General features: G+C 40.0%; 1 protein-coding gene across 5 annotated transcripts in view; it reads left to right on the forward strand.

The window, feature by feature from the left end:
• Nucleotides 1-24,304, forward strand: part of RXRA (retinoid X receptor alpha) — a 150,813-nt gene that overhangs the window by 19,152 nt on the left and 107,357 nt on the right. For 2 of the 5 annotated variants that reach the window (XM_072430213.1, XM_072430214.1), the window contains exon 2: nt 16,720-16,788. The exons of 2 other annotated variants lie outside the window; for them this stretch is intronic. In XM_072430213.1, the coding sequence (XP_072286314.1) occupies nt 16,720-16,788 (69 nt within the window). Of the gene's footprint in view, nt 1-1,198; nt 1,690-16,719; nt 16,789-24,304 lie in introns of those variants that run through there. One more of the 5 variants, XM_072430219.1, reaches the window with a different exon arrangement.

Genomic DNA, 24,304 nt, shown 5'->3' on the forward strand with positions numbered 1-24,304 from the left:
GTTAGTGGCAATTATTATAGGGGGGCACTAATAAAATACACTGTTATGAACATTATAAGCCCTGTTTTTTATATTGGTTTCCAGTTGGAAGGAGAAAAGTTAAAAATTGGATAATTTCTTGTCCTTAGCATGCCACTTTGAAGGTCTGAACTAAAATCAGTAAAACAGAAAACAGGTCATATGATATGGATGGGATGAAGGGCACTGATACATGGATTGTGATGGTGTCCGGTACTCGGGTCTTGCACTACTATTCCACTGGAAATGTAATCTGTATGTTTTTGGTGGCTTTGGCTGTTGCCTATTAAAAAAACAATATCATAATTTGTAAATGCCATACTTTTTCGCTTGTGACATATTACCCCTTCATCAAAACATCATCACTCATTCTTTTGGAGGGATAGGTCCCTGATTACATTCTGCTATTTACTGTTCTTATTTCTCTTGGGCCCTCTATATATAAAACATGTTACTCTGTCACAAGTTGTGACTCAGCTTCCTGGATCTTTGTGTTTCACAGAGAGCTGCTGAAAGAACCTGGCCCAGTCCTTGCCAGGCTGCCGGTACAGCTCTAACTGAAACTGGCAAACAAAGGCTTGATGCAGTCCACACATATGAGATTACCATCTCCAATCTGTCAGTTTCAGCCACACCAGTGGAATAGATGGCAGGATGGAGGACAGCTTAATTGGGCAGGTCTTTGCTTTTTGACCGTGCTCACCTTCAGACAAGCCAACTTTTAAGCTTTGTACACTCAAATTTATGTTGTAAATGATATTTCGTGATTGTTTCCAGTGACCCAAGAACAAATGCTGTGCAATTCCATGGAGGGAGAGGACAAGCGGGAGGAACCCTTATGTCCCCCTATGCCCACCATGGTGGATCACTAAAGGAAACCATCGGACCATTGTACACACACTAGATTATAATTGTTCATCTCAGGGAACAATTATCTAACATGTACATCGCTTTAGTTGTCTGCTGCATAGAGTAAATGTGCAAGTATGTAGTCAAATGATATGCCCCTTGCCACGCCTCCATTTTGCAGACAGTAAAGAATGCATACATATTTTGCAACTACATTTCCCTGATATTAGCTTTTAAAGTTACAAATGGAAACATTTGGAGGTTGAATAACATGTATAGTGCATAATAACGTGTTTCGTTAGTTCAATGATACAGTTTTTATTAAGGTGTATATATCCATCCAAATAATGGATAACTCAGGAGGAAAGAAAGACAGTCCCTCCAAATCAGGGACAAATGGGGTCGCCCAACGAACAGCCAGAAGTCCATCAGCACGTTTGGCAAAGACGGCTTCACAAGCTCCACGTGGAGCGCTGTCATAAACTGACAGGTGGATGGGCGCAGAGACGCTGGCAGTCTCTCCCAGGAAACCAAGGATCCGAGGATTTTGTTTAGTGAATGTAAATTGGTAAGATTGAATTTTGTGCACTAATCTTCTCTTTATTATTGGATTCATTGCCAGTAATTGTTTTTTTTAATGGACTAATAGCTAACTCTTTTTTATTGTTAGGTACTAACTGTTTATGGGAAGATTTACTCCAATAACTACAACTTAAGGGTACATCATTATAAAACCCCTTCTTTCCTGTAAGCATTTCAACACATGTGGGCTGGTAGATGATTTAGCATCAGAACCACATACTAAACAATGTGTGATTGTGGGTAAGTTCTTTTTATAAGAGTTATTTTTAGTTATTGAATGAAAGTATTAACACTAACCAGATTAAATTTTGTATTTTTTTAATACAAATGCTTTGTGGTGCATAACCCATCACTTATATGAAAGTTTTTAAAGGCACTATATTATGAAAATAAGCTTGTTTTCATTTGCACCATGAGACATCATGAAATCCATAGCCATCTACTTTATTTTAAGTTAACCTAATTGATCATCATTAGAAACTACTTTACCTGCACCATACACAAATATGAAATCAACACACATGTATTCATTGTTTTATTCATATCTAATCAAAGTAATTACACTGGGGAACAATGTTGAACAAATTTTTTGTTGACTTCAATTTTTAAGCCTATTTACACTAAAATAGGTGTGCTGATTCTGAAAGTGCAGTTAGTTTTCTTCTATCACATCAGGTTTTTTCTCTACCGCTTAAATTAATGAGATTACTGTAGCATGGATTTGTATTGGCTATTCATTTACACGCAAGACAGTGTGGTCAGAGGTTGTGCGCTGCTCTACGTAGTGAATAGGCAAACTTTATTTTTCTACTTACACACACATTTCCTTTCTTTTCTCGTCGAAAGTGCCTAAACAACCCTGATTCATTTTGTTGTATCTGTTTCACCATTTCCAGTCAATGAATGCTTCAGCCAGAGTCATCCATCTTTCCCTCTGCTCCACTTCCGCTGCATCTCTTTGTAGTTCTCTCCATTGGCTTCCATTTCACCTTAAAATCAAATTCAAGCTCCTGTGCTTTACCTTCAAATCCCTACACAGTTATTGTCCCACTTACATTTCTGACATGGTTAAAAAATGTGACTTTTAATGCAACCTCGCCAGTGTAAAGCTGCTGGAGATGCGTGGCTCCGGCCGCAAGCTTTTTCAGTTGCTGAATAGCGCGACGGCGTACGATTTCGGATCGCGAATACGAATGCGCGAGCGATCATCCGATTCCGCTTTATGAATCGGGCAGTGTGTCGAGGGTTTATGGATGTGGACAAAGGGAACACGTGATAAGATGCCATTTGGTATACCTATGGTTTGGCGATAGCCACGAGATCATTTCAGTGACTGTTACTTTTGTGTAATGAAAACTTCAGGATATAACAAGAAAAAGAAATGTAACATAGAGTACCCTAGTCTACCATCAGCTATACGCCCAGTGGCTCATTCAGATGAAATCCCAGTGCCGGTTTTCATAACACTACCCTCTCTTGAAGAACATGATTATGGTGATGAACTAGGTGACAACAATGAAGAGTTTGAAATTGAAGAGGATTCTGTTCGTAAGGGATTTGATCAGCATGAATGATTTGGCACGTGATTTGGGACTATCGAAGAAGGCTTCAGGACTCCTAGCATCAAGACTGCGTGAGAAAAACTTACCAGAAAATGGAAGGAAGGTATCGTACTTGCAAACCAGAGAAATTACATTTCTTCAGTACTTTAGAACTGACAGTGGCTTTGTGTATTGCCATAACATACCTGGTTTAATTAAAGAATTGGGAATTCCATTCTATAACTCAACTGAATGGCAACTATTCATCGATAGCTCAAAACAAATTTTAAAGTGTGTCCTCCTTCACAATGTCAATATATTTGGGTAAATCCCAATTGGCCATTCAGTTTCTTTTTGTGAAGAATATGCAGACATAGAGAGAGTCATTGAGTTGTGGCAATATCACCAACACAATTGGGTCATCTGTGTTGATCTTAAAATGGTATGCTTCCTTCTTGGTCAGCAACGCGGATACACCAAGTATTCCTGTTATCTGTGCATGTGGGACAGCAGAGCTTATCAGAGGCGTTGGGTGGAAAGAAATTGGCCTCTAAGATCTGGCCTAAAATCAGGTGATCCAATCATTCTACATGAGCCACTTGTTGATAGAAAGAATACTATATTCCTGCCCCTGCACATGAAACTGTGTCTGATGAAGCAGTTCGTTAAAGTTTCCAACTGTTTCAAGTACCTAATTTTGGCATTTCCTGGCAATAAAGGCCGGTGTGTTTGATGTTCCACAGATTCGACAGCTCATCAAAGATGAACATTTCATCAGGACAATGTCAGAAGTCGAAAAGAATGCTTGGTTATCATTCAGTCATTGTCAGGATTTTCTTGGAAATACACAAGCAAATAATTACACAGAAATTGTCCAGAAACTCTTGGAGAGCTACAAAATGTTTGGTTGCAATATGAGCATCAAGGTGTATTTTCTGCATAGCAATCCTTCTAACTTTCTGGAAAACCTTGGTGCAGTCAGGGATGAGCAAGGTGAACAATTCCGCCAAGATTTGAAGGTCATGGTAGGACGGTATCAGGGTAAATGGGATGTACATATGATGGCTGACTATTGTTGGAGCATCTGGCGGGATTGTCCTAACACTTAACACTCCAGGAAAAGCTATAAGCGTAAATTTTTACCTTAACCGCTTACCTGATTAATTTTCAAATATTTTACTGTAAAAAAAAGTCATAGAGTAACATTAAATCCTTTGTATGAACAAAAGAAATTTAAATAAACAGTACATTCAAAGTATTATTTCATTATTTTGTTCATTGTATGTAAAATTGAAGGGAACCCTGTATCGTAAAAACTGGATGTGATGGCAAAAAATTGGAGTCAATTCTGGTTTCACCTCCCAAAAGTTAGTAAAAAATAAGTGCAGGATCTAACTCAACAAAAAATGCATTCCCCAGTGTTATCAATAGGAAACCAATAATTCATTATGGGACTTTTAAATCAATTTATAATTTGTATTTTTAATTCTAATCTACTTCAGTTAAAGTATACAAAAGGATCCTTGGGAGTCTGCTTTTTCTTGCCCCCTGCTGCCTCTTTTGTCTGTTTAAATTATATGCTATGTGAAAGAGACCTGCAGCGTATCAAGGGCACTTTGAAGCCTATGTGAGTTAAATTTTGTAACTTTGTATAAAGTTTGTAAAGAGATATTTTGCATATTTATCAAAATGTTTATTATTTATTTATCTGTTAAAATTGTAGATCTCCATTTCTGTCCTGAGGAAGCGGAAACTTGTCGACATTGTTTTGTAAATAATAAAAGATTTATATATAATTTATGATAGTAGAGTTCATATTATTTTGCCTTAAAAGGCCCAGTTTTGGTTTTTCCTTGTTTTGTATATATTTGTTTTAATTTTAATTCCTCTCACCTCCATACCACTTAACATGTCATATTGATGGTGGAAGTTTCTGCACTGCTGGGCTACCGAATCAATAAAGATAATGGGGAGCTAGAGTTAGGCTACATACACACATGCAATGGTTCTCGTCAGATAATCGGCTCAGGGCTGATATTGGACGAGAATCTTTCGCTTGTACAGTGCTCGTCGTCCATCGTCCGAATGACCGCCTTGGTGGATCCACGGTCGATGGACGACGAACGATCATATCGAAAGTCAATAGAGGAGAGTGCAGCGGGTTGCCACTCTATGGTTCTCCCCCTCCCCTCTCTATAGAGAAGATTGGTGCTCCATATACAGAATTTGTTCATGCATAATGCAGTCGTTTGTCGTTGGAAAGGATTGTGAAAGATCCTTTCCATCGACAATTATTGCACATGTGTACTTAGCCTAAGTTATGCAAATGCTTCTATCTGAAGCCAAGGCTGGGATGTGGCTGGGTTGGGCGATTGTCATCTCAGGGTACCGAGAAATTATTTGAGACTGAGAAAACTAAGTTTCAGTATTCTTGATAGAGCAGCCAAGTAACACAGGGGCTTCTTTTAGAAGTCAGGGTCATCTCAGCTGTACAATAAAAGTTCTGCTTGAAAAGAACCTTTTTCTGTAATGGAGCTGCCATTGAAGCAGAACCCCCAGAGACTCTCAATGGGAACAGACACAAAAGCTGCAAAAACTACTTCCAGAAAATGGCACAAATTTGGCGGATAGCTCGCAATGGAGGCCCTGTCATAGAAAGTTCCCTGTAAGCTGAGGAGCTTTATCGATTGGGTTCCGAATTGGTAAAGAAAAAGTACTCTTGAATCTTCTCAATATCTTAATGGTGTTATTAGCTGCATTACAGGATTGTAATAGCTCACAACTGACAAGGGATTTAGATGCTGTAACAGATACTGTGATGGATTAGACCTGTGTAAATGTAATTTAAGTCTTCTCCTGCCTTGGGTTTCCATTATTTGCCAGGAAATTGTGTACACTAAGAAAGAAACAAACTTATCAGTTCTGGATCATTTCTACTGTACACTCCATTATAAACACTAATAGCAGATAGGGAACCACATGTGATTATGACATACGTCAAACAGTTCTCGCCAGATAATCGGCTCAGGGCCGATATCGGGTGAGAATCTGACGTGTGTACAGTGCCAGTCGTCCATCGTCCCAACGACCATCCTGGCGGATCGATGGACGACTAACGATTACAATGCAAGGGAAGGGGGAGAGCCCGCAGCAGGATGTCGCTCTCTCGTTCCCCCCCTCCCCTCTGCATAGAGTAGAACGGTGCTATGTACAGCACTTGTTCATGCATCCTCCAGTGCTAGTGGTTGGAAAGGATCGTGAAGGATCGTGTGTATGTGGCTGTACACACATGCAATAATTGTTGTTGGAAACGAACGAGCCACGACAAATCATTGGATAATTGTTAACAAAAATAGTGCACAACAATGCCGACGAACTAGGAAACTCGCTGGAAACAAGCGACTGTCCAGGCCGCTCTAATTGGGCATAGATCGTTCCTAATCTATTGTGTGTACGGTCGTTCAGTGATCATGGATTGTTCTGGATTCACTTTCTCCAGTACTTTTCACTTCATGCATTGTTTGAACGATCGTTCAATCGTATCTAGTGTATACATTGTTGGTGGATTATATTTGAACGATCGTATCATTACAGCATGTACAAAATTGTACATGATACAATCATTCAAAGTAATTGAGAATAATCGTTGATCGTTTGTTTTCAAATGATAATTATTGCGCATGTGTATCTAGCCTTACTTCTACATTTTTCACCTTTATAGTTTTATTCACACGAATAGCCACACACGTGCTAATGTGTAAAGTAACTTAAAATTGAGTTAAACCTAAAAGTATAAACATTGCTAGCAGGCAGTTTTTTTTTGCAGAATGGACAGGCTATGTCTTTTATGCAATAAAACAAGTGTATCTTTCTATTCCCAATTTTTAAACTATAACTCCCACGCTCTGTCACCCTGATCAGCATCTTCACTTGCTCCCCTTCTAGGTTCTGAATTTTTGACCATCTTGATTGCCCAGGCTGGAATGAAAATATTCCTGCACATGTACACAGGAGTTTATTCATTTCTGGCAGCCAGGCAAGCAGGGATCATACACTGAGCTGCTCACGTGCATTACATTATAGAGAGAGTTTACAAGAGGCAAGTATATTTGTTTTTTTGCAGAAACTCTGTCCCCTCTGAAATTAAAAATCTGTCTGCTCCCAGTTTTTTAATATTTAGGTTTGTTTCCCCTTCTACTAAAACTGAACTCCAGTTTTAGCTTCAGTCTGAAAGGGTTGTGCAGGCTCCTCTCCTGCACAAGTATGTAACTATGCTTTTTACTACTGACAGCCAGCTTGCCACAGTGTGCATTGGAAGCTGCAGCACGTCATACATAGTCTGCTTTATTTCCAGGCTGAAAGACATCCAGCATCCTCTAGCCCTTTACTTCCATGCCTTGTCTCTGTCCTGCCTTTTTCATTCATTAGATTTCTGTTGGGGTCTGGCTGGAGGATTGGTACACTAGGTAAGCTCTGGTCAATGCCCTTTATGAACAAGAACTGGTATTTCCATTGTAGAATGGATTATTGTGGCCCTTCTCTCACCCTTTTTTTGAGTTTAGCCATGGTATTGTGGCACAGCTACATGTACTGAAATCAGTGCAAAAATGGCAGGTGTGATTCTATCATGAAGGAAGAATGGTGGCTGCCATCGCAGGCCTCCATGATAAAATGCTTAATGTCTGGCTGTGTTTGACTGTATATTGTGATAGCATAATCCAGTCACAACCTTGGAACACGTAAGCTGTAAATAGATGTTAGAAAAGTGTCCGTACTTCTTTAGCTTATATATGTTCCAGGTCAGTTACTGAAAGCATAGAGACCAATGCATCAGAATGACAATCAGGCAACTAACTAAGCCTCTATGATTGTCTCATATAAGTGTGCCTTTCACAAATTGAATGCAGAATAATTTTTATAAAATGAGAGCTGCATAAACCTGATAATGGCCAAGATCATGTAAAGCAGTCAATATGCAACTGCAAAACAACGTTTCAGCATGCTTGCAGACATTCTGACCTGTTCTGCAGCCTTTGTGCAAGACATGATATCTTTTGATACACGTTAGCAGCTGGCAGAGTTTTGTTTGCAATTAAATTTATGTGACAATAATATAATTTTAGTGTGTATTTTTTTTTTTTTGTACAGTTTTGCTTTACCTGCCCATTTGTTTGCCCTTGCGCAAGAAGACAGACTTTATAAGTTTAAAGTCTTCTGTAACATGCCAGCTCTGGACTAATAACCTGGTGTGTGCTTTTACTTTGTAGAGCCTGAAAAAGGGTTTTCTGGCTCCTGTGATCTTGCTCCTTCCTGCAGAGATTTACATGGAAAGATTTTACAGATCAAATTAACAGCAAAGCCCGGAACTGACGCTACATTTTCACCACCCCAGATGATCATTCAAAATTGTCTCAGGGGAAAAGTAAAGCTACGTACACACATCCAATGATTCTCGACCGATAATCAGCCCAGGGCTGATATCAGACGAGAATCTGGCGTGTGTACAGTGCCCGTCGTCCATAGTCCGAACGACCGTCCTGACGGATTCACCGATGATGGACGATGAATGATCCTAATGTAAGGAAAGGGGGGGGGGGGGGGGAAATTCCCTTTGCCGAAATTCCCTTTGCCGAAATTCCCTTTGCCGAAATTCCCTTTGCCTACAGCAGAATGGTGCTGTATATACAGTACTCATTCATGCATCGTGCAGTCCTTAGTCGCTGGAAAGGCTTGTGAAAGATCCTTTCCAACTACTATAATTGCACATGTGTATGCGGCTTTAATGCAAGTAGAGCTGCCCCTGGGGGGCCATTTAGCAACCCGCTGTGCCAGATTTGTTAATGACCAGCCACTAAGGATTAGTCGTTGTTTATTAATAAGTGCAGCTCCTCCTCCTTCCAAAGAACAGAACGGTGCAGTCTGGGAAAAGCTTGTTCATTCTACTATCACTGGAAATAATCATTATCAATTTTTTTCAACAACTATATTTAAGCATGTGTACAGAGCTTTACTGTCCATGTCCTGTTTTTTTTTTTTTTTTGCTCTGTTTTTTTCTGAGGTGATGGTGGTACATGATTGTTTCTCAAAGAAATTTAGCTGACCTGGATTTTTATGTAGCTGGCCAATCACAACCATATATAAGTAATGTTGTCAGCTTTAGTGACTAATCATCTTATATCTGAAGCATGCTATTGCTATGGGTGATGTCTTCACATCTGCCCCATGTTCAGAATCCCCGGTCTGTGTCAGCTGTGTACTCTCCAATTTGGATTCTGTGCTGCAGACATTGGGATTTGGCTCAGAACAAGGCCTGGGAGTAGTTGCACTGATGATGAGGGTGCAGGAGCGCTGGCTGCCACTACAAGTCTGTTCATGCCGGTTCCCCGACAAAAGGCGCTCTCACTACCAGCAGCGAACATTCCCAGGCCATCCCTATTTAACCCTCCCAGCCTCATCTGACTGAGCGTGCAAACTGCTGTGCAAATATCTCAGTAAATCATAAAAGGGATCCATATGTATTATTCTTGTCCACCATATTTTTTTTTCTTCGAAAAGAAAATATATGGCAGCTACTCTGGCAACTGTATCTCTGTAAACCTCCAGAATTAGTTAATGCCCAAGTTTTAACTTATTTCTTGATAAATTGGCCAACAGAAAATATTGGCTGGACCTGTTTTCCCACTGAATCTCCCAGCATTCTCTCTGGCATAGTAAGGACCTATTATGATGACTTTAAATGGGAATTATAGTATGACACTGCCTATTTAAAGACTAAAATTATTGAACATATTGTTCAAAACCACCTACTAAAACACATCATATAGTTTAACCATAAAACACAAACCTGGCCCATTCTGTACTTAATTAAGACTAATAATCTACAATCGAAGACTACAATCCAGTGGTGATTTATCAAATCTACCTTTAAAAATGGAGTCAAAATTTGAATCCTTCTATCAAATTGCTAATGTATAACTAACTTAAAGTAAATGTAAACCCAATTACAAAAATGTCATAGAAGTTTTAACTTGCATTCTTTCTAAAAACACATTACAAAATGACAATATGCATATGTTCATATGGCACACCAGCACACTGAAACAGTAACGAGTCACTCCAACATACAATCTACAATCTGTATCTCTTCACTACAGCAGAATCTCCCCCGATCACTGATAAAGGGGAAATGTTTAATACCAGAATGGGACAGCCTGGAGAACATGTTCCCTAGCGAATACTAAAGTGTACACATGATCATCATGTACAGTATAGTGAGGGATAGTTCTAAGTAGGTTGTACTAACACAGGGTGCCGTTTGGGATAGTCCAGAGTTTATAACACACAGCACAGTGTGAAGAGAAATCTTTTTAAAGTATGTCACATACAGCACAATAGACAGGAAATATAAATTATAAATTTACACCACTAAGTGTGCCTAATAGTTCAAAAGCATACGAGAGACGGAGAGGCAATTGGCTAATAGTGAAAAAAAAAAAAAAAACAATACCACTAATATCTGTTGTGATTTTTCAGTTAATTTATTTTTCCATGTGTATACTATAATGACCATGATGTGCTCTATATAGCTCAATGTTTGGAGTGGGACAGCCTGTAGTATATCATATATAGTACAGTGTACAGAGTAAGATGGCCCAAAGTATGTCACATAAAGTACAATCTACAGAATGGGTGCACATTTGCTAAAGTATTTGTTGACATATTCACATCACACAAAATTCTGTCAGTTCAGTGGATGAACAACCACTCAAATCTAACTTGCTGGGTGCCACATTTAATGTAGATAGGATGGGATTGAATTTTGGCATTTGAAAACGCTCAAACCTTAATTTAAAAACATGAAACATTTTTCTTTTTCAAATTTTCTTATAAATAGGCCTCATTGAATGTGAACTAATATTAAATGTTAGTTTTATTACATGTTTTTGTTGTTATAAAACAGGCAAAATACAGTCAGGGAGAATTTCACCAGCATTTAATGGCTTTTAAAGCCATTGTTTGAAATCCCCATGCATTACAATGGGTTATTGTACACCAAGACGTTTCCTTGAGGCATGTTTATGACATTCATCTTAAACGTTGCTTGCAATGTTTAAAAAATAAAACCCTGGAAAACACGGGTAAACGTTTCCATTGATTTTGCGGCATAGGTGTTTTCCAGCAATTTAAAGGCAAGCTTTAAAACGCTAGAAAAGGCCATAAAAACACATAAAAAACGTCCACATAGACCCAGCTTAACCTGAGTGACTCGGGGTAGAAAAAAGTTGCTAAAAGTGGTAACCCCCAGTCACACTCGGGGTAGGTAGACCTATGGGAGGTAATAGTAAATACAGCCTTACCTGATCCACCAGCATCCCGCGCCGTTCATCGCCGCGATCTCCTTCTTCTTCTCTCTTCCTCCGGCCGGCTTCTGCACCCGATGAGTCACTGGGAAGTTCCCGGTGACATCAGTGTGTGTGTTAGTTGCCGGCGGGGCAGGAAATTCAAAATCCATTTGTATTGCATTCAATACAAAATGAATGTATTGAATGCAATACATTGTGTTTATATGTGTAAAATCAGTACATTGTTTTCAAGAACATTTATTTTACTGTATATATATATTAGTATGAGTAAAATATGTATTTTTTTTTTAAATAAAAAAAAAAAAATTAAATATATAGATTTTTTAATTTATTCAATGTATTATTTTTTACATGATTTTGTGTTTCAAACTTTATTATACTCATACTAATATATTATACTGTAAAAGAAATTTTCGTGAAGACACTGTACCCCTTTTAGTCATAATATGCAGGAAAATATATTGGGCTGTTGTGCACCTTTTCATGTCTAAGGTTCCAAAATGATGTGTGAAACACATATGATTTACATTAGGGGGCATTTTTAACAAATGTGTTATTGTTTGTTGTTTCTGCATAACAGACCCAAAGACTATTGGTAATACTTTTGTAGGCAATATGTACGTTATTTAAAATTCTATTATGTTTTGATCTTGAATTTTGATGACACTATTGTACCAGTACAAATCTCTCATTTTTTGGGGAAGAAGGACACTTTCTAATCCCCTTCAAGTAGACAAACAGCAAAATCCTGTTGTTCTCCCATGACTGAGGTAGAGAATATGAAGACGCTCACCCTTGTAAAAAGCACCCTGTTCTTACCAACCACATTCCCCTGTAATAAACACACTACACCTTCTTTTTGGAAAAAATTTTGGCCATAGCAGCCCGTTTTAATTGCTATAACCTTTTTAACTCAAACTTCCAGAAACTTTTTACAATCATTTTAAAACAGTTTAAAAACACATAAAACATTTTCCACACATTTTAACCTATTGAACATTTTCCCCACATTTTACCAAACAGTTAAAATTTTATTAAAAAGGTCCATGAGAGTACCCCTTCTTCTACTAACTCCTCCCCAAAACTATCGCTTCCCCAACAACAGGCTCCCAGCCGCTACTATGCCGGCTCTTGAGCAGTCAGCGGGCATCTTCCGCTCCCTCCTTGCCCCACGACAACCCAGTGTCGCGTGGGGCTCCATTTGCAAGAACTCCATACCTTGATGGGTTCCCAATCCTCAATTTAGTTTTTAGATTTTAACTCCCATGGACCAACCAACGAACCGCCACAAGCCGCAAGCATGACCTACTTATGCTTGCGAGCACCTCCACACCCTTAAAGCCTTATCAACCCCTTCCTTCAGAGCCAACAACCACAGCTCGGTCCCTACCGCATTCAAATGTACCCCATCACCTCTCAAAAACAGATGCGTCTCCTTTTCTAAATCCTTGTGGCGCACCACCAAGCCTCCAATCCTAGAAACAAACTTACCAACCTCCTTATTATTCTTTATGCGAGCCCTATTCAATTTATCCACAGACCTCGCATTACGCCACACCAATCTGGCCACTATGTCCGACCATATAAACAGCGTACTTGGAAACAGCCCCCGCAACCTCAGAAAATCAAACTTGATGTCCCGGATAAGGTCACGCATAGACCGGGATCCAATATCTTTCCCTCCCGCGTGAATCACCACCACGCTGGGAGGCCTATCTAAGCGAGCAAATCTGCTGATCTCCGGCAACACACCGTTCCACTGCATACCCGGGATGCCAATCCACCGAACTTGTGCAGTCCCCCGTGGTACCCCCAACTGCCTTCCGTTGTGCCGCATATCAGCCCGTCTGCAACCCCAGTAAAGAGATGAGTGTCCCAGGATCCAGACCAGAATTTCCTGAGGACCTGCAAGAAACAATTAACAACACTAATACCGAAATACCATAATATCACCCCCAACCAACCAACAAACCCATTCACCCACCAGGAATATCCCCCATCTCCCTTACAACCTCCATCGCCCTACAACCAGTGAGGGCGAATATATAGCTGGAAACGCTGAGATTCCCACCTACCAATGCGTTTGATGACCACCTCACCAAGCCCCCATCTGGCCACCTCCGTTGCAGCTCCAATCCGGAAGGAATGCGAAGAATACTCACCCACCGCCCGTCCAGCAGCTGCAATACATTTTTTGAACACTCAAAATACTCACCTACCGCTCTTACTGGACAAGCCACCGATCCTGGAACCGCTTGCAACTCCAAACGGCACCCCTCTTCCAGCTTGATCGGTTTTGGACTGCCGCACCCAGATGCCAAACCTGTCCTCAGCTAACACCACGTCCTTCTTCATCAACCCCCCACCCCGTGCTTTACTTGGGCTGACCACCTCCCCCACCCGCAGAGCAGCAAAAAACGTCACCACAAATAAAGCCCTAAACAAAACCACCTCAAAGCCATCCACACATTGCAACCCCACCTGCTGTAGCAAATCAACCAACAAAGGAAAAGACACCGGTTTTCTATTGTCTTTCTGCACCCGGCCCTTCCGGTAGCCCTTCAAAGCTTGTCTGACTGCAAAACCCTTCGTGCCATCCTGCCAGCTCATCAATTTAAATAAAAAGGCCAGTGCAGACAGTTTTCTGGACATAGCCGACCCAGACACAACCCTCTGAAAGTTACGAACCATAAATAACAGGACAATTGACTCATTTCCTTTTGGATCCCCGTCTATCAACTCCGACTGCAAGAACAAGAACCATTTCCTCCACGTTCCCACATACAATTTCCACATTCCAGAGCTGACTGAACGTTGTATCAAATCAGCAATGATCCCCAAACCACTTTCCAAACCTCTGGAGGGCAAGCCACTCCCCTCTCCTCCGCCAACGGTGCTGCTTCTCGAAACCTTTCCCACTGAAAACGAGAAAGAGAATCGGCGATTATATTATCTCTGCCGGACACATGTACCGCTTTTACCCAAATATTAAATTGTAGACACAGTAGTACCATGTGCCGAAGTAAGCAAATAACTGCCGGGGAAGATGCTGAATTGTTATTATTAGCTTGCACAACCCCCATATTGTCGCATAACAAACGGACTTTACGATCTCTAAGTTCCGAGCCCCATAGAACCAGCCCCACCACTATAGGGAACAACTCCAGCAATACCAGATTCTTGCAAAACCCAGCGTTCCTCCACTCTTCCGGCCATGCTTCAGCACTCCACCTACCCCGGAAATACACTCCATATCCGAAAGCCCCCACCCCGTCTGTAAACAGATCCAGGGTCAAATTATCAACTGTCTCAGCCATCCACACCAACCGTCCATTGTACTGTCCCAAAAATGTGTGCCACACTCCCAAATCCTCCTTCAACACCCTAGTCAATCTAATGTAGTGATGTGGCGATTTTACACCCGCTGTTGCCGCCGCAAGCCTGCAGCTGAAAATTCGTCCCATGGGCATAATTCCACAAGCAATCAATTTACCCAGTAGCGACTGCAATTCCCGTAAGCTAATTTTTTTCAACCTCACCGCCCTCACCACCGCCATTTTCAAATCAGCCACCTTATCTTCCGGCAACCGACACTCCATCCGCTGGGAATCCAAAACAATCCCCAGAAAACATAATTGTGTAGTCGGGAGCACTGTTTTTTCCCCAGCCAATGGCACTCCAAAATTCTTAGTGACATCCTGCAGACAACTTAACAAAGCAGCACAAACAAACGACCCAGCCGGACCGATACAAAGAAAGTCATCGAAGTAATGCAAAATCGATTGAACACCCGACACCCTCCTAACCACCCATTCAATAAAAATGCTAAACATCTCAAACAATGCACATGATATCGAACAACCCATAGGCAAACATTTATCCACCTCCTTTGCTAACTTGGCCCCTATTACCCCTGGGTTCCGCAACGCGGAACGCGAAAGTCACGTGGCCTTTCGCCTATATTTTTTTTTTTTTTTTTATGCTACAGGCCATCTTTTCTTAAATCATAAAAAATTAATACCATAAAATTATTAGATAAACCAACAAACGTTTTTTGTTAATTAGAGACTATATACAGCCACCTAAAAAGAGGAACTAATAAGGAGGACAGAGGTACTTTGATATTATAAAAAGGACCCTCCCTCAACATTAGGGACTGTTGGGATCTATGCCAGTAATACTTGGAACACGGCAGACCAACTTTACATAACTCCTATCCAGCTCTGCGAAATGTGAGTGACTGTAAGCAGGATGGGAGTATTCTGTGGAGTTTGGAAGTATGAGAGTTGCATGACCTAACTGGCTACATAGGTAGTAGCACCCTGTGCCACAGGACCCACAGACTAGGGGTGGGGAAGAGAAACATAGAATTATAAAATCGCTTCGGTCGGTCTGGAACCAGCTTTATTCAAGCAGCAATGCCTCTTATGTGGGACAAACAATGCTTCTTTCTTTGCAAGCTTGTTAGTGGTGATGAGGCTGCTGTGTCTCCTGCACCCTTCTCTCCCCCCACCCTGTCATGTGCTTCCTTGCTGTAACTGCAGTTAATGATTAGTGTGAACACTGACACACTCTATATAGATCTATACATTCTTCATTGCCTCTACTAAAGGAGAACACCACCCTTATTAACATTCAGCAGCTTGTGTTAAAGAAAACAGGTGCTAAAGTCACCTAATAATGTCACTAAACTAACATTTTTGTTAAAAATAGCATAGGTAAGGGTTATTAAACCCCCTGTCAGTTTTTTTTTCTCTTCTCATTTGTTGGGGAGTATTTCCTTCAATTCCTGTCTTAGCGACAAAACAGGAAGTGAGAGTAGCTCCAGTGAAAAGTCAGGGGAATTCCCTCTTGTCATTGCAAAAGGTTTCGTTGATATTGGATGTGCCTGGCACATTCTATTCCAATAATAATAGTGATCGGGACAAATCTCAGCACAGAGAGTACTAACGGGGTTCAGAATCTTCTCTACTTTTTCCAAAACTAAAGAGGCATTTTTTTTTGAATGTTTGAGCAATGTTGAATTGTCATTAGAGTTGTTCTCAAGGGGCCAGGATCACTGTCCTTCTGGCCCACTCTCATGTTCATAGTGGTAAGCTTATTCTCTAAATAAATATTTGCTGATCGATTCATGTACTGTGTATATAAACCATTCCAAGCAAATGCTCTTTGATTGCAAGCTGTGTGCCGCTGCTGACCCTACCAGTGACTGATCATGTATCCATTACCTACCTTTCTTCAAAACATTCTTGTCTGTTATGCTTGTCCTCTGACTTCAGTAAATTCAAAGTCAATGATGCACAATGAGCATAGAAGTGTTCAATTCTGATCTCACTTTGACATTTTTTATGCTTCTTCCATTTCAGTAAATCTGAAAGTATTGAATCCAGAAGTTCAGTTTAACAGGCATGCAAGTAACATTTTTAGAAGACAAGGTAAAACATGTCTGCATGTGTTTTTTTCAGTATGGGTTTCCTTATAGTTCAGAAAACGTATTACATTTTTTCTGGCCCTGTTATCAAATATTTTCATGTTAAATACACGCTAAGTATTGTGTCAGTGTAATATTCCTAGGTACCTCTCTTGGAGATTACAATACACCTCCAGATAATCTGCAGAAGGACAGCACCATCTGTGTTCAGGCATCATTTATGGCTGGCATTAACCCCCTAACCGCTAAGCCCGTAATTTCTCGCACTAAATATTTTTGCTCTTTTGGTTAAGCCCGTATTTTTTCGCCTACACTAAAATCCCCACTTACCTGGTCCCGCTGTGCTAATCCAGCGTCGGTTCCGTGTTCGAACCCTATTCGGACATATTTCTGTAAGTTACAGGTCTACAATTTAAAAAAAAAAAAATTCATGAAAACCTGTGACGCTTTTGGAACAGAAATCTAGAAATCAGTGTAACGCTCAGGTGGTTAACTTCTTGGAGTGGGATGTTTGCACAGAGATGAGTTTTGTCAGTTCTGTTGCATTTTTCTGTTCTTGGATTTGTTTAAAGTAAACCAGTCCCTGATGCAGCATCTTACCTTGTAAAATTGTACAAAGTTACAATGTAAAGTCTCATCACTGGGGAGAAGAGAGGCAAAAATATGTCTCCTGCCTTTATGATGTAGATGTAGAGCTATTTATCTTCATATTGTGAGGTCAGGAAATAATACCAACTTGTACATTTACTGGGAGTTTTACTTTAAAGCAGCAGCAGGTGCCATGACTAGGGGTCAACCTTATCCCCAAATAAGTTTTAGATGAATATTTATAAAACTTGGCATTGTTAATTGTTTGCTGTAGATCCACTGATTTTTGTGTCAGACTGTTATGGGTACAGGTAGGTATGAGTATAGGGTGGGATACTTCCCTGGGTGCACAGAGACATTGAGTAATCCAGCTGAAAGTTTTCCTGATCATCATTGATAAGCATTGCTGGAGTTGTTTTCACCTCTCTTTATAGGCCTACGAATGGTCAGTGGTAAGTAAAGATGTCTGGTGATGGTGGTATTGTATCTGTGTTCCCAGGCACTCTGTAGTGCCTTTGACTATAAGTACATCAAGCTTTGCACATTGTCTGGACAGTGTTTCCTTGTCTGGTGGTGTCACCTAAGGTTGGGAGCTCTCTGTTGCTTAATATTATCTGACTCACACAGGACAACGTTTCAGGAAGTCATTCATTAGACCGATTAGCTGGGGCACCAGACAACCTCACAAAGCAATCAGTGTGTGTTCTAGTTTTCTCTTCACTTCTTGGAAATTCATCTTTCGGGTCAGAAGTGTCTGACGCAAAAAGGCCACAGAGTGCTTTTTGTATGTCAGGTGGTTGTATACCATAGATTGCTTGTGAAGTCTACACACATTTCTAATAAAAAGAGAACATGTTTGTACCAATTCTTTGATCTGCTAAAACCATGTGCAGTAAATACTTTTTCAGCTCACACCTTGGGGAAACATTAACCTCTTTCTGCATCTGTTTATCTCCTGCAGCAGTGGAGACGCATGGTTTGTAAGGTGGTTAGTAGTTGAGTTTGCATGCACTGAAATAAGTTAAAAGTCACTTGATTTGGTGATTTTAGAGTCTTCTTGTTCTTCTGATTTCCACACATAGAGTTACACATAGAAATATTTATATGTTGTTCTGACATGGCTGGTTGCTGTTAGTTACTGCTCGCTGTTGCTGTTTGCATTGTCTTATTTATAAGACTTCATTTTGATTTTCAATGAACTGGACGATTGTATCAAGGGTTGCCATGGTGACTGAATGATTCCAGTTGTTACTTTGGATATAAAATTTAAATTCAAAGCTTCATTAAGAAAACATGAATTGTTTTTTCCTTCACTGTTTTGTTTGGTTTTAATGACAGGAGCTATAAATTAATCAATTGTATAGAGTACAGAGCAAACAAAACTTTGGGCAGGAGGTTTCCCCAGAGATTGTTTGGTCATCCCATGTCACCTCCACCAGCCAATTGTGAGTAGGTGTGTGGCAAAGGATGCCAAGATATCTTGTTTGATGTGGACAAGCCAGAGGTGAAAAAGGAAAACCTGCATGGCCCCTGATGCCGGACCTCAGAGGTCACAGAGATAAAGGTAAAAGGTTCTGTTTGAAGACTCACTTTTAATTAGCTTAGCTAAGGTATTTTTTAAAATGCATTGATCCCTGTAAGTGCTTGTAAGCTACTGGACTGGATTTGATCTTGAATCTGTTTGTCTAGTTTGTTTTATTCATTGTTATTATGTCATAACTCTCTTGATGTTTCATTTGTTTGTCTTTAGGTCTAAATATCAAATTACATAATCAGAATGTATATGTTTCATTGGCAGGCCCCATTCCTGTATGCTAAACATTGGACACAGAGATGTCTGCAGAATTCGCCAGCTTTAATGGGGTTAATTTTGGCATGGCATTTCTGCAGCTGGTATTGTACAGGTTTGGTAACCCCGGTCCTGTCAAGTCCAGACATTTCATCAGATGGGAGATATATGATGAGAGAGGCTGGATGTTGCCCATTTGCCTCCCTGCCAGCGAGATGTTGCTGGTTCTTGTGCTTGAGGTAATGATGCTGAAGAGGTTGCTGATTTACAGTGGATTGACCCAGCTGTTCTACAACGCATGGCTCTTGAGCTAAATTTAGCCTCTACTTCACCTATCAGTATCCCACACTTACTCTTGGCTCTGCCGCAATTCTGACCATCAGTGTAGTACATGAGGTCTGTGAGGACGGGTCAGCTCAGTCCGGCAGTGACCTCTCCACCAAATAATATTGGTGCTTGTTAAGTGGCTAATGTTATTAATTGTTAATAAGTGGCTGCAGTCTTGTGATTTCATGACATTATTTGTCAATGTACTTGTGTGTTATAATAATCTGTGAGTCCTGTAAGAAGTGCACTAGGATGTTCTCTCAGCTGGTTGCAGTCTTATGCCATTGTTTACTCCATAAGTGTGAGTGGGACATTATTGAGACTCTGTCACACAGCCAAATCTATGTGAAAATCTTCTCATGGAAGCTGCATTTCTCTGATTTATAGTTCTGTGAGTCTTCACTCACCCCTTTTCAACTTGTTACAATCTCTTTTTTTGATGATACATTTCCTCAAAAACACACATTGCAGAGAAAACTATTTATGTTCCATTCAAACTGTGATGAGATCCACAGCACTCCATACCTGAAGGGGGACAACTGACATGCCAAGAAGGTGTTTAAAATTGCTGGTTATAGTATAGTTACGGTGGCAAAGTTTATAAAAGAAACATTATATCTATTACGTTTTGGTTGTATTCTGAAAGAAACTCAAGGCCTGATAGTTGGCCCCGTGGGCTGTTGTTCTTTTCCTGCCCTCAGAGTGATCCTTGTCTTCACACCTTTACTATCGGGATTGCTGGCGTCTTATGCTGACAATAAGCCTGTGCTCCCCCTCCATTTATCGCCCAGCAAAGAGGAGAATCTGCAGATAAGAGGCCTACAGACCTAGGCCAAGAGCCAGACCCAACTGAAAGCCACTTCCAGCCTGTCAGCGCCTCTTGTCTGTTTTTCAGTAGTTGCCTTGGCAGAGGGGTGCAAATTTGGTTGTGTTGGGTCTTTAACACTTTATAGACCAGATGAAAAAAAAACATCAGATGACAATATTCCCAGCTAATTTGTAGGCAGTTAAAATTTATATAAATACCCTAGTGATTATGTGCACATTTTCAATTTTACAAAATATGCATTATTTTCTGTTAGAGGATTTTTCCAAGGAGACCTAAGCTTTTAGTGTTTATTATGTTTCAAGTAAACAATAAAATTATTAGTTGTTGACTCTTAGCCTCTGCAAGGTCTGTAGGTCCCAGGCTGGTTGTTTTATATTCATTTCCTGTTTCACTGACCACTTTCATACCCTAAAATGCAAGCTTTTACTGGGCAAGTAGAGAGAAGGTATCTCCTCTGCAGTAAAAATACAACATTAAAAACAATAAATAGTAATTGTGCTCACTACACATGGAGACTTTTTTCCTGAAGTTTTACTCATGCCAACAAAATCATTTTTTTTCTGTTGTGAGCTAGTCTCATGAATATAAATGTTTTTACTTTGTTTAATATTACCTGAAACAACAGCTTATTTGCGCCTTTCTTCCACCATCTGCTTCTTTTTTTTTTTTTTTTTTTTTTTTACGAAACGACTCTGTATGCCTTAAGCGCGTTCCTGAGTTGCAATATGCCTGACAAACAAAGCTTATTTCCAGCTTGCCCCCATCTTTAGTTCCAGCTGCCTCGGGGTAAAGTTACGCACTGCTTTCAGGAAAATTCTTTATGTATGGGGATGTATAGGAGACGTCTGACAGGTGTAGCATATGTTTAAAAATGGGCAGCTTCCTGGGTTAAAAGAGAAGAAAGGTTCCCTATATTTGTTAAACTAATCCATCTGGGAGTGGTAAACCTATTTTTTTACAGTAGCAGCAATTATTTATGTACATTTCTTTTATAAATGCCCTATCTCCTGATACATGGCTGAACTCTTTAGCCTGCTTTAGCTTTGTCCTGTGGTTGAATAATGATACTGTCAATTGTTTAACAAATTATCCTTCTATGTTTACCAGTTAAAGAGGAACTGAGCCCTGAAAGCTGTTGCCATAAAAAGGCAGGCAAAAAAAAAGGACTGGACACTTTTTTATAGTCTCCCTGTAGCAAGTCTTTCCCCTTTACTGAGATACCATGTTCTGTGTGTGAAGATGGCCATTTTGGTAGAAGCAGAACACTATTTCCTTATGTCAGAATCACCTGCAAGTGGAACCCTGAGCAATACAGTAGTGATGTTGCCAAATTTTACTCCACATATAAGACAAATAGTCAGTGGCTAGTGGCTTTACAGAACATTGTTTAGCTATGAGTCTTTTGGCTCAAAAGTTCTTAGGTACCCTGAAACCATGAGGTACCTTGAGGAATTCAAGACAAAAGGTAAAATATTAGGATACTGCTTAGGCAAAGCAAACAGTTCATCCAATCTACTTTCTATGCAGAAAACTCCAGAAGCCCCCATGTAATTGGGCATGCACTTCAAGGACCTGTACTGTATACCTTTCTTGCTTGAAACATACTTGTTTCGCCAATCACATTTGGACCTTTAGAACAGGTTTTGTTTGTGGTTGTGAGAGATGTCTTATTACATGATATATATATATATATATATATATATATATATATATTTCTTATTAGGTACAACAGGGATGCTGTAGCGGGTGGTTCCTGAGAGAAGGAAGTGGTGTGGACAAGTGCACAACAGTAATACGTGGATGATCCCTGTTTGCGTAGGAGGTTAGGTAGGTTGGCACCAAACTGTGATGAAATGAAAGGATGTAGGGAACCTCCATCTGAATACATATTTTTTATTATAAGGATAAAATGATATTGCAGACTGCTAATGTCATTTTTACTTGAAGGGTTCAAGATAAGTGGTTGTTGGTGATCTGGATAAGTGATGACTGGTATGTGATTTTATTCTTACTCCAATAAGGAATTTGTTCAAAGATGGAACTTCCTTACATCATATCCTTGATGAAGCATGTGTCTAGAGACTGTGCCCCCCCAGCATCTTGGATTGTATAGGCCCACTTCTCTTTCTATGTCTCATTCCTATATTGTAATTACATTTTGCATTTTTTGGCACATTTTTACAGGCAAACAGTAAATAAAAATCTTCTATTTATCAAACAGTCATAATACCATATTGAAATATTGTTAGCATAAACCTGTGTTGTATCATCTTCCATCACTCTGTGTCCATCTAAGAGTACTAAATTCTGCACTGCAAGAACATTTAGACATGGCATAAACTAAATATAACATGTTTCACACATGGGAACTGAGAGTAAAGTTGTAAAAATCTTCCTATAGGAAGGAGGACTATCTATGTTGGTGTAGTGATGCGCCCACATGTGTGCTTCAGAGGCTCAGTTGTGACACAGATAGATTTGTGGATGGTGGTGTCAAAGCTGGTTAAAGAAAATTACAAATATTTTTACTGATAATTTGTATCCATTGCAACTGTTTGTTTAGCTGTTTGGCTTGAGGTCTGCTTTATGTGAGCAAGATTCACTATTGTAGCTTATGCTGATTCATACCAGGCTGTCAGAAGACTGAAATGTAGTATTCTGGTGGATTATGAGAATTCAACAATCATGTGGTGCTTGTATGTAATTTTATTTGCACAAAAGAGAGAAAGACAATTGGACAGAACTCTTTTATTTCCTCTTGAATCCCTCTGTAATTGTATTGTTAACTGCCTCCCTGCCCCCCCACAAGCCATTTAAACTTATTACCAACAGCTCAAATTAATTTTTTCATTCTTTGCATCCCTCTTAAGTATGACTGAGTCTAGATAAATCGCTGCACTCCTCCCTGCCTATCCAGACAGCCATCTACACAATTAATTTACTCTTTTGCTTTTGCTTCATGTTTATCTTATGCTGGAAACAGCCGCGCAGATATGATACAGCCACAGTTTTATAACAGAGAGAACAAATCAATTTTAAAGAGTTAATTATATTCATATCAGTTCAGCTCTCTGGCGCCAGGCAGCTGCTTGTTACAGTGCCGTGAGGCATATGCATAAAAATATATAAATCTATGTGTGTGTGATGTGTTTGTTATGTGTTGTATTGAGTACAATAGTTTCCATGCCAGTTCTGGAACTACAGATATGTTACATGTACAATCAGTGACATCAGTGCTCTATAAATATGTAATAATATGACATTACCTTTCTACGTGTAAATTATATCTTCTGGGATGAGCATCCCTGTTCTCCAGATATGTTATATTTTACAGGAGTGATATCTTAAAAATTAGAACATATTATATATTATACACGTGCCCAAATCTCAAGTGCCCAAATTATAAATGCAATGGGAATTAATCCAGGGAATTGACACAGGAATTGAAACAGATTTGGACATACTATTTTACTCTACAACTTCTACCTCCTGCCTTTGGACTGATTTATCCACCTGGACTCCAACACATTCTCTGCTGCTGCTGCTACCATTCTAAGCTGGTATTTCATCAAACCATCTCTGACTGAATCATCACCCTGCACTCCTGGAACAAGTTTACAAGCCTCACTTGAACCCATATTATTGGACTGCTTCTCTTGGACTTCAGTTTGCCACATTGTTTATTGTACGCATGTGGTTCCCAATTATTTGTAAAATGTATTATTCATCCTGCTCTCCCTTTGTTGGCACTACTCCCTGCACTCCCATGTCTGACAACTCATTGTCTCTCTGCTCTTTCACTCTCCTTATTTCTCTGTCTGTGCTCCTGCACCTTTTTACTTTACTAATACTCTGGTGACATCTCACCCAACCCTGGTCCCCCACACAGCCTCTACTTTCCATTCACTCTCAGTAAGACATTCCCTTCTCCTAACCTCATCCCCATTCACCCTACCCATAAGTCCTTACCCCCTCTCTCTGGCAGTC

This window comes from Pyxicephalus adspersus, chromosome Z (assembly GCF_032062135.1).
Source record: "Pyxicephalus adspersus chromosome Z, UCB_Pads_2.0, whole genome shotgun sequence".
NCBI lineage: Eukaryota > Metazoa > Chordata > Amphibia > Anura > Pyxicephalidae > Pyxicephalus > Pyxicephalus adspersus.